The 11,936-nt window shown below is 39.5% G+C and overlaps 1 protein-coding gene across 1 annotated transcript in view; it reads left to right on the top strand.

The window, feature by feature from the left end:
• The window catches only part of DEPTOR (DEP domain containing MTOR interacting protein), a gene marked incomplete at its 5' end in the record, with an annotated part of 47,354 nt that extends 40,213 nt beyond the window's left edge, over positions 1–7,141 (top strand). The window contains one exon of the mRNA XM_010174017.1: positions 6,737–7,141. Coding sequence (XP_010172319.1) covers positions 6,737–6,865 — 129 coding nt within the window. The remainder of the gene's footprint in view (positions 1–6,736) is intronic.
• Positions 7,142–11,936: the final 4,795 nt, after the last annotated feature.

Below are 11,936 nucleotides of genomic sequence, written 5' to 3'. Positions count from 1 at the left end.
TTCCCTTTGCCTCCAACCAGATACGTATCTATTGCCTCCTTCCTCCAACCATGTCAGGCACATCAGGGAACTTATTTTGCCTGGAGACAAGTCCTTTCATTTATTTATTTTTGCTGGCACGAGATTAAAAGGGAGGGGTGCCTGGCTTTGGCACGTTGCTCCCCGGAGCCAGCACAAAGGGACAGGAGCAACTCTTGGGAGTGCAGGCACCAAGTCCTCCTACAAACCCTCCTCCCCTTTGGAAGAGGTTTGATATCCAGATCCCCAGAGTCCTTGGCAATTCAGGCCAGGGATATCTCCCTTTCTGCCAGCAAAAAGGGTTATGGGGTCCCAGATCAAGTTACTGCTCCAGCTTTTAATAAACAAACTTTTTTTTCCCCACATTTCTTTTAAAAGTAAGATTAGTTCTCTATTCCCTAAGGAGAGGGAAACCTCATTCTCTGGTGTTGTCACGAAGTGTTTCGTATATAAACCGACGGCATGGTGTGTGAGGTAGAAGGTGATGATGTGGTAATTAGCACAGGAGATATATTCAAGAGATCTAACAATCAGCTGGGCAAACCTATGTGGTTACTCACTTATAAATATTCCTTTTTAAATGGTAACTGCAATAAAAAGTAGAAACAATGACATTTTTTATTCCTCTGTGACAAATAACAGCCTTAGATGGGAGTGTTTACTTTCACTCATCTCTCAGCTCCTTTGTGTTTCATATTTAAATTAGATTTTAAAAATGACTCCTTGATTTCCATCTGTTTGCTTGAGAGTACAGTGGTGCTTGGGAGGTGGGAATGGGAGTAGCGGTTCCCAGCATCCCCAGAGGAGCAAGGGGAATGCGAGTGAGGGGGAATCACATTGGAAGCATAGCTCTTCCTTTAAAATGCTGGAAGCTTGAATGTCCCCTTTCTCCTTGCTGAAGGCTGGAAAGCTGAGTTTCAGATGTTATATTCCTGTAGCACCTCAGCCTTCTCCAAATTTTGCTGAAATCTGTCAGCAAGACAAGAAAAGCCAAAGCAGCTAAACAGGCTGCTAAACAAGCAATGGTAATGAGTATCTTTTCTTTTTTTGCTTTGCTTTTTCCTTCTCAGTTTCAGCAGTTCAGTAACCTTCACGTGTGAGAGCTGTGGCCATAGCACAGGAATCAACCAGTAAGTTTTCTATCTTAGAACTGGCCCAGAGTTTTAAAACATGTCTGCAAAGGGTAAACAGCTTGATTTGTTGGGTATTCTGCCTAGGACATCTCCAAGTCACTGACAATTGCAAAAAGTTACCAGCCCCATTTTGCATGGGAGCCTGTAGTGAGGGGTTCTTACTGGCAGCCTTGGCCCGATACTTAGTAGAAATCAGGATCTTACAGGTCTCGTGCAGGTTGCGCATAGGAAATCGATGGTTTTGCTAACCAGACATGAAGAACCTTTCCTCTGGAAGATCATAGTGAGTTTCAGAATATCATAATGAAACAATTATAAGCTTGAGCTACTCAGACTGGCCAGCTGATCCTTGTCTCTGCAGGATTAGTAGGACATGAAAAAGTGTTTATTTATAATTATTGAGGGTATCTCTACAACAGAAATGTAAGCAGGCTGTTTCTGTAATGGATTTAATTTTAATTTTCATTAGCAAGAAGAAAAGCAAAAACACTAACATTGGACTATTCTTTTTTAAATAATTATATTGTCAATTCTGGTATCAATTTTGTTCTGTAAAATTGTCAAAATACACTTTTCTTTAGACAGCTCTGAAATAAGTTATACTTAGAAGCTTTTATTTTAGTTCTTAGGAAAATTGCTGAAGATATTTCCAGGGTTGAACATAACTCCTACATTTGCCTGAATTCATCATTTCTGTTTGATGCTAATAAAGTTTAAAAAAAAAAGACCAAAAAGAAACTGATACATTTTTCCATGTATTTTGGGAATGGCTTGTCTTAAAGTAAAAATTATCTGTGTGCCTTTGGTGTTGCATCAGATGATAAGAAGAAATAATAGTCAACACTATCCAATAACTATATGTAAATTGGTGTGCATAAAAATTATGAACAGAGCAAAGGGTTAAATCCAGTCTGTCTCATGGTGGATGACTGAGCCAGCCCTGATTCATACACAGCTTTCCCAGCAACTGCATGTTGCTGTGCAGTGTGCTAATAACTTTTGAAGTACCTTGGTTTCAGTGGGATCTGCTTTGCAGCCGGACGTGGCCCTGGTTTGAGCTGCCAGCTGCTAGAAATCTGGTTCAGATCTGTACAGAGTCCAGAGGTGAAATCCTGTGTGCTCTGGAGTGAAAGGTTAGTGCAGGGCTGGATTTCACGCTTTCCCTCCAGCCTTTTCTAAGATTTTTGTTTATGCAGTTGCCACATGTACAGTAATATTCACACCTTCAATGGAAATGAATTGGTGGCAATGTTTTCAGCTTGTCTTTACGCTGTTAACACCTGATGCCAGAGCAGCTATCAGTGTCAAACAGCCCATTAAAACTTTGTCCTTGGTGGTGGCAGAGGAGAAAACTCAAGTGTGCTGGTAGCAACTTTGTGTGTTGCCATCTTAGACCCTGAATGGTCCTGTCGCTGCCCAGGTAATTGGGTAAAGCATCAGTACTGCTGAAAACCAGCATTTTTTGCCACTATCTGTGACAAGATGTGTCTTTGCATAATGTAGTTTTATATTCAAGAATTTCAAGCCTATGTTGTATTTGGTAACACTGATTTCTTTGGTGCCTATTAGATAATTATTTGCAATAGTGTTTATACTCTCTTTCTTAAAAAAAAAATAGTAAAAAACCAGCAGAGTGGATTCCATACACTGATCCTACACCAAAATGGAAATGATAAATCCATTGAGAATTAGAGCCTTAACCCACAAGCACTGAAATGGGGTGCGCACATTTGCTGTGGGCAGTACCCCAGCCACCCCTGGTCACGCACTCCCTGTATGCTGGTGCGGGCTTTCATGTTCCTCTACATCTCAAGCTTTTTAAAAAATTTTTTTTTCAAATTAAAGTCACTGTGTAATCATGATCTTGCCCAGAGAAGCTGTGGATGCCCCCTCCCTGGAAGTGTTCAAGGCCAGGCTGGATGAGGCTTTGAGCAACCTGGTCTAGTGGAAGGTGTCCCTGCTGATGGCAGGGGGGTTGGAACTAGATGATCTTTAAGGTCCTTTCCAACCCAAACCATTCTATGATTCTATGATTCTGTGAAAGGTCCCTTGGGAGCATCCTGCAGTCATCCTCACTGCAGCTCCTGATCAGCGCTGGCTCAGCGTCCAGCCCTGGTGCCAGCAGCCCCCTGCGAGGGAGCGGGGCTTTGGTTTGGCTGGCAGACAATTCTCCCCACAGGAAAATCGGGGTGTATTTGTACATCTCCAGGGCAGCTTGGCAAGACTGAGGAATGGCCAGCAGCCAAAGATTGCTGTGGAGGGAAGAGCAATAACTAGTGAGGGGGAGGAAGGGTTGTGCAGCTCCAAGTACAGGACAATCCTGATTTTGGCTGTCAAAGCATTATGGTAACTGATTATAATTCCTCTTCTCGCCATCTCCAGTTTGATGATAAATGGCATGGCAAATCTTTGCAGGCTTTTTTAAGTAATAGGTTTCTTTTCAGTGTAAGTCCAAAGCTTCCCTTTTCCTTGGAACACCTGGATTTGGTTAAATCTTCCATATGTGCCAGTGAAAACCTGCAGGAAGACAGAGGTGCCTTTTCTGCTGCCCCTCCTTCTGTGGGCTGCTGTATGCCAGGGTGGGAAATTTAGATACTTAACAATAAATGTTTATTACTGTAACATTCAAATATTTGAATTTAATTAAGGGAATTTTTCACTTTGGTGTCCCTTTATTTAACTTATTGTTTCTGTAGTTTTTAGATTGCCACATCCTGACCAACAAAATGGTTGGAATTTATTCTGGGTTTTGTCATTTCTTGAAGTCTGAGGGATAAAAATGGATGCTTATCTCCTGTCAGGCTCCTCAGAGAGCTATGAGGAAATGAGCAATAAAAGGCTCTTTGAGGCTCTTTTAACTTTAGTTTATTATCTATTATAGTTACTGATCTGTGGAAACCAACAGAGAAATTTTTCATGTTTATAGTTACAAAGCCCTTAACAGCTGTAGCTATGAGCTGAGCACTTACAGCTTTTTGAAATGTGTTTTTATAAATGTAACATTAAATCATTATGATTTTGTAAACCAGTTTCCTTAAGAAAATTCCTGAGCTGATAATACGTGGGTTGATACACTCAGTCAGGGCTGGTTTGTGGGTACTCAGTTGCTCTCGCTCATTTTGTAGCTCCACCAAGAGAGCAATGCACAATGTGGGCTTTTTTGGGGCAGGATGGATGGTGGCCAAAATGCATGAAGCAGCATTGCATTTCATTTCCCCTTGATGGGTGCAGCACTGGGTGGAAAACTGGGGTGGGGAGAAGAAAACTGGGTGAGCCAAGGGCTCCCAGCATACCAAAGGGCTCAGAACTCTGCAAACATCTCTCCCTGCATCATGACTGGAGGATACAGCAAATGGATCCACATTTCTTTATCCTCGAGCGAGCTGGATCTTGAATGTGCAGATACTCAGCCCTTGGGGGCACTGGTCAAGCGAAGGCCATAGAGAGAGCTTTATGCCTCCGGGTGACTGGCTCTTTATTATTATCTCCTGTTCCTCAGAGGTATTTTAATGCGATTTTAGGACAGAAGTACTCTCTTCTGTGCCTTGACTTTCTCTTCACATTTCTCTTCTCATCTGGCTTGGGTGGACTTTTTGTAGCTAATCCTACCCAATGGAAATGGTGAAACTAATAAGACATTTGGGTCCAGTGCAAAGGATGACACGAAGGGGACTGTTCTCATCCCGTACGCATTGCTGATTAATAATACTGCCAAGGACATACATTAAAACAAACACATTGAGAACACAGATATGTCAACTCTTGTCTTTTGCGTAAGAAATTAATTCTTTGTCATCCAGATTTCTTTTCACTGCTGCGGTGCCTGTACCGTCCACATTTACACTGTTGTAGCCCTGATACAAGTGGCTGGTTGGTCTGGAAAGTCTGTTCCTCTGCCAGGGATGTTCCCCGGAGGCCCCCGAATGTCCCTGACATGATTCAGCATGCAGATTTATCCATCACATGCTTGCATGCCTGTCCTTGGCCAAACACGAGTCCCATGCATTGGGATTCCAGTAACTCAAGAAGTCTGAGAATATGCAGCAGTAAAAGAAACGTCAGCCAAACTTCCAAAAATTGCATTAAGCCAGAAGAGACAATGTTATTTCTGCAGGTCTGTTTTAAATCAACTCAAATATTATTCTGGAGCCAGAGCTATAATTCAGTAAAACTTGATACAATCTTGGAAGGCCATAGAAAGCGTTGGGAAATACTGCTGGGATTTAAGAGACCTATAGATACTGCAAAAATCTGCATTTTAAACTAAATAGACATGCCTCTTAAATACTGATCGAGGCACACTGCAGAGGATGATGGGTTACCTTTTCACCTAAAATCTTTAAAATTCAAGAGGCTTTCTCTGCATGCAAAAACTGAACTGTTTTCCCAATGCTACTTGCAGCTAAAATACAGCATTTAATGTATGAAAGATACGGAAGTTGTCTAAGTGGTATCGCTGAGTGCCACACTTCGATGATCATTCAGCTTCTTTCATACAAACTCAAGATCACTCATGAGTAAGAGAACCTCTTGGTGAATGTATTGTTTTAATTGAAACATCAGGATGGTATTATTGTTGCTTTAGGCTCCATATTTTTATCATTAAAAATACAGATCTAGAAACCACAACATTTTGGGCCTTTTTGACAAATACTGTACTATGATTAGATACAGAGAAGGCTTAATGTTTTTGAGGAATCAGCATTGTTATCTTTCTTTTCCTTGTCAGTTCTTCACAACATTGTTGTGAATTTTTCTCTGATTTTCCTTGAGTGTTTTAAAATACACAGAGTATTTGGTCGGAATATGTCTATCAGGATTTTTTGGTCAGAAAGTGGCCTCTGATGATACAAGACTTCCAACATTTGAATTTATTACAGCTTTTAGAAACAAAATATTAGCATATTTGAAGTTAATTAATGAACCATACTTGCTGAAGAAAAACAAAAACTGTTCACATAAAAAGTAAAAAGAACTAAATCAGCATAGGAATATCTTCTGAAAATGGCAGTGGCATTTTAATGTGCCCTAGTACTGACTTCATCTTCCATGGTATTATTTCCTAGAATTGGGATCCTTAGGGTTCATGTTGTACCGGTGGAGGTTCTGGCACTGAATCTAGTGAATTCATCATCTAGACCTTGCCCTGAGCCTGGAAACACAATGCATATTTTTACTGTGACTATCACAAACTGTCTAAAATAATTTCTATGAAAGTATTTGAGACAAACTAAGGACAACAGACTTTGCAGTGGCCAGAGCTGTCTTGTCCCATATTGTTTGCAAAGCACCATCAGAAAATATCATTGTTATAAGAAAAATACCATTACTATAAGAAAAATGTTTGATGTAGGACCTCAAAATTCCACAGATTTGAAAGATACAGTGATATTTCAAAAAATTTAAGTAAAATTAACGTACCAGGTTAATTCTAAGAAATGAGTTTTTCTTAAGAATGATGAATGAGATGGTATGAAGAACTCTGGAGTTTTTGCATGGCTGGGAGTTGATAGGACATCTGTGTAAATAACCTTACAAAAAGAGTCTAATGTGTAACTTTTTTTGCTGCTTGCCTTTCTCCTCAGGTTTGCCAATTTGTCGTGTCTGTCAATGGCCTCAACGTTCTCCATGTGGATTACAGGACAGTGAGCAACCTCATTCTGACGGGCCCTCGAACGATTGTGATGGAAGTGATGGAAGAAATAGAGTCCTGAGAAGAAAAAAGAAAACCTCTTACTGGACATGTTTGTGAGAGAAGTAGCAATGACCGTGGAGTGGCATGACACAACGAGGCAAAATGTTGCTGTGTCTAAACAGATGATTTTGCTTTTGGGGGAGGGGGTTATCTTTCATGTAACAATAATAGCACTGGTGATTATGCTAAGAACAATAGATACCAGCATATTTTCATTAAGGACTTTTCTTTGCCCAACGGAGACAAGGTCGAAGCCTTTAGGTTGTCTGTCCAACCGTGTCTGCGTCGGTCAGAATGCTTCCCCACCTAAGAGGCCATGCAGACTTCCTCACAGTCCACCACTGGATCAAAGCACTTCAGGAGATGAAAGAAACAAACACTGTGGGGTCAGGATGTCACAGGTGGTTTGCATGACATATTGAAGTCAGTAAACATCCTCCTGGGGTCCAGCATTGTCCCGGGAGCATGTGCTGCTGCAGTTGCTCTCTCCTTGGGCTGAGGGACAGCTGACAAAATGCTGGCTTGATTGCAGTCAACACAAACGAACTGCAAATGCATGAATAAAAGGTGTTCCTTCTCTGTAGGGGATACTCTGGTATGAATGTTTGGGCCTGACAGAATGCATGGATTAGTCTAGAAAGAAAAATATAAGACCATGCAAAATGGAAAAGTGTGCGGTACTTTTGAAAACTCTGGCCTTTGAAAATCAGGCTGTTTGTTTAGATGCCGACGCACTGGTTTAGGTGCTCAAGCATAACATGTTGATTTTGATTTTTTTTTCCTTATGTGTAAAGGAAGGGTGTCTCAGTCTTGTTGTTTGTCACTTTGGAGAAATTTTGGGAAAAATTCATAGGGGAAGAAGAGTATTTGGTGGTTTGCAGTGGGAAATTCACAGTGTTAGCATTAGCAATGATACATCCGGATGCTCCACTAGAGAAAGTCCACTTCAAATTGAAGCGATGTACTTGAATGTACATTAAGCTTGTAAGCACTTTTCAATCAGCAAATGTTTTGCAAGCTACAGAATTGCCACGAGTTGCATTTGACACTATTACTAATAAAAAAATGTGTTTAACCAATGCTTGCTCTTTTTCAAACTGTAGGATTTCTTTGATGATGAATTCATGAAACAAATATTTTTAAAAAATGTATATATAAATTGCGTATTCTCCTGAGTTAGGTGACTCCTCAACTCGATGGTAACTGGACTGCATCTGTTTTCTTTGATCTTTGAACTGAATAAATACATCCTTGTCCACAAAATGATAAACACATATCGCAGACTTTCTCTGCTGTCTAAATTTTACAATTAAAGCTTGACTTTCTATATGAGCATACAAATCCTTCAATTACAGGGTGGGGAAAGTATTTTTTTCCTCAAATGATTTTGAAATATGTTTTATATTAAAAATTGTTCTCACTAAATACATTGCTCTTGCAGTATGTTTTTCACTCACTCAAACACTTTTACATCAGAGTGACAGCAAGTCTTCAAAATCATAGATGCCCGCAGCTTTGTAGGTAGAAGCCCATGTGTTGTTTCTGATATAGTGTATCCACGGTTGATTTTTCACCAAGAAAATTTCTCATATTCCACTAATACGTAGCAGTGCAGAGACGTATAAAACTGCAGCCACTAACTTGATACTAACCAGGCATAAAAGTGTTTGGAGGATTCTTTCAAACTGTCATTTAGTATGACTGTTGTTTATCCCTATTGCACCCTGCAAAAATTTGGTACATGTATATAATCCATAGCAGATTATATTCTACAATTCATCTAAAATAAATAGTTCAGCACATAACATTATATGAGATTGTAACAACTGTTGATGATATCCACTAAGAGCAGTTGGAAAAAATCCTGTTGTCCCAGAAATGTCAGTATGCTACAGGTTTTGATTTTTTGAATCCAGGAATGCTTTCCCAAATATTGGTTTTCTTTTATTTTTGCCTGGGTTGTTTTGGTGGCTTGGTTGGTATATACTTTGCACTGCTTTAACATATAAGTTCTACATGTTAGGCTAAGTTAAATATTAAAATGGGAAGGATTTTCTTAGCAAAATGCTAATAATTCTCGTAGATGAGATGCTAATGATGCCATCGTAGATTCTTCTGTCTTACATCTCTCGCCTTAGTTAATATTCTGCGACAAGTTCCATGTAGCTTACAGATAATTAAGAAACTGGGTCAGAATTTAGCTTAATAATGCATTACAGAGTGCACTTCAGACTTGAGCAAAAAGATTGGGGATGGGGGCAGGGAGAAATCTGTGCATATTGTTATGCTACAGAGTGGAGGTGGCATTTTCATTTGCAAGATACGTTAGGCTCTATCACAATTCGAGTACCGTTACTTGCCTGCTGATTAATGGGGTTTTCCATATTTTGTTCTCAACTTGATTGGCAATCCAGAATTTAATTAGTTCGTTCCCTCTTCAGTGTGACAAAGGTATTCAAATTATCCCTGCAGAGAAATTTTGTATTTTGGAAAAAAGGATGCAAATTTAACAATTAAGCTATGGAATGTATAATTTCCAATTAAATTGTGGTTTGTCTGCTCATAGTGATACATACCCTCTGAGCCATCCCACAGGAGTCAGTGTCAAACCTTTGTGCACTTCAGAGGGCATAGATTTTTGAATATAATAGAGCACCTTGCTTTCTGCAAAGTACCAGGGGAAATGTAAGATTATTCACAGAAGTGAGGCATTTCAAGAGATGAATGAATATCACAGTGTAGACTGCAGCAAGAAACCAGAAAGAAAAAAACCCTGGCATCAGCAGTGAATATTGCATTAAAAATAAAGATAAGCATTTTTGTAAGACTTAACTCTGTTATGTCATTGCAGGTTTGGTTACTACAGATCTTGTGAGATCTTCTAATAAATCTTTATGCCTTAATAACACAGATTAATGCCACTCCTCTGCACATGTACATTTGCAAGCCATTTATAGAACATCTTCGAGCAATACAATAGTTAATTAAATTCAAGTAGCAGTTAAGCTAATTGGAGCATTAATTCTGTGGCATATTTCTCCTATTTTTCTTCTGTCATATTTCCTACAAGACACATAATTTTGATTACCTTTGTCAAGATCAAATACCATGCCTTTACTATTGGACACAACTGGTTCCACAACTAGTCCCATGGAAGGTTTTTTACTCATTAAATAATGCAAAAATTCATGTCAGTTGTATCAGACTTTGATTGTCTGCATTTTAGGTCTCCATAGAAGCTGAAAATTGTCAGCATTGAAAAGACATACTGGTGTCATAGCAGAATCTGCAATACCAGTTGGTCTGTCCTAACACCTTCTTCTGTGAGCTTACCTTCAGGAAGAGTTTTGGGAGGAAAAAGACATGCAGGAAGAATGTTTGTTTTCATATTTTCTTCCTTTTCTGATTATATCCTCACTAACAACTATAGAGTGCTAGGGATGTGTCAAACACTGTCCCACAATTACTGGTTTAACAGTCAGCATATCCCCTTAGCATGGTCTAGAGAACCAAGCGTAGTTCAGAGAGTAACATGAGATCAGAATTTGGGCATCGGGGTGCAGGTGCAGGTGGCCTTAGGACCCAAGAACGGTCCCCATACCAATTTGAAGTACTAAGATAGACATAGCTAAAAAGAGTAGTCTGAGGATTAGGAAAAAGAAGGAGTGACTGCTTTCTTCATCTGCGCTGACAGCTATGATGCATGGAGGTTTCTTTTTCCCTGTGGATGAAGACAGAATGATCAGATTATGGAGTAATGCTCTAATAATTTCAGATAACACTGGGAATTAAATACAAGTTTTAAATGTTAATTTTGCTAAATAACAATTATTCTCATTTTGCAGGTAGGAAAAACCGAGACAGTATGGTTTGCAAAAATGTTTACCTAATGCAAGACAGACCGAGAAATCAGTTGTTGCAATTATGAGCATTTTCTTCCCGGTGTATAATTAGAACTGGACCACTTGTATTTCCTGCTGCCTGCTTTGTTTTATAAGCATTGTCAGCTCAGCTGCTTTTTGCAGATAACCTACTGCACCCTTCTGTTTGTTACTGCAGTTTGGGAAGTGCGTGTGCTTTGCTTGTTTTGCCAGAATCAACAAGAACCTGTTGAATATTAAAAAAATTCAAAATTTCTTTTTCCATCACACTCAAGCAGGTAGATCATCTATTACAAAATATACTTAAAAGAAGCATTTCCAAATGGATGTTGAGTTACCCTCTTAAATGTTCAATTTTCATGATAAAATATGTATTACACTTTTCAAATTCTGTTTCATTACCCATACCCATTACATGTATCTGCGTGATTGTACTATTGTTCATTCTCCAAAAAGATTATTTTCTGAGGGTTGTTTATTCACCTTCCTCATAGCAGCATCAGTATTCCATTCCAGAGACCGTTGAAGTATAAATCCCCTTGACTTCGTCTCCTACAGAGTCACAGAAAAAATCTTCTCTTCTGGTTCAGCTGGAAGCTGTATTTGGAAGATGGAGGCACAGAAAACACGTACCCTAACTCTCGCCAATTACTGTTTCTTTTGCAAAAAACAGGCAACGCTGTCTTAATGTGCAGAGCTTCAGGAAGCCATGTAATACAGGAATAAAAATCTTATAATTAAGGTCATATTGTCCACATTTTGAAGGCTCTTCACTGATACCCTTTTCCAGTAGTTATCATGATTAACTCCTAACAATGGGCTTGTAATTGCAAAGATGACCTTTGGCACGTGGGCTAATGCAGTGTTCCTTTCCCCGGTCTGCAGATAATCTGAAAAAACATCGCAGCAGGGTGATGGCATCTATTTTTAATTATCTAATTGGAATCTGAACTCAGAAACCAGGGGCTTGGTTCTGTTCCATATACGTAAATGTCAAGTACTGACAAAGATGCTTTAGGATATTTGAGACATTCTTATGGGACAAAGAGGATCCATGGGGAAGCCCATGCTCCTTGAAATCACATCTAGAGACTAAGTCCCAGAGGATGTCTTAAATACTGTAGGTTACTTCAAATGGCACTAGACACCTATATGTGAAGAACTGAATGACATCCCTAAGAACCACCACTTAATATCAGCTAATTCAAC

The sequence above is a fragment of the Antrostomus carolinensis genome, unplaced genomic scaffold, assembly GCF_000700745.2.
Source record: "Antrostomus carolinensis isolate BGI_N321 unplaced genomic scaffold, ASM70074v2 scaffold16208, whole genome shotgun sequence".
In the NCBI taxonomy this organism is placed as follows: Eukaryota; Metazoa; Chordata; class Aves; order Caprimulgiformes; family Caprimulgidae; genus Antrostomus; species Antrostomus carolinensis.
Note: the sequence above shows the minus strand (reverse complement) of the source record. Positions and strands in the feature narration are given on the sequence as shown.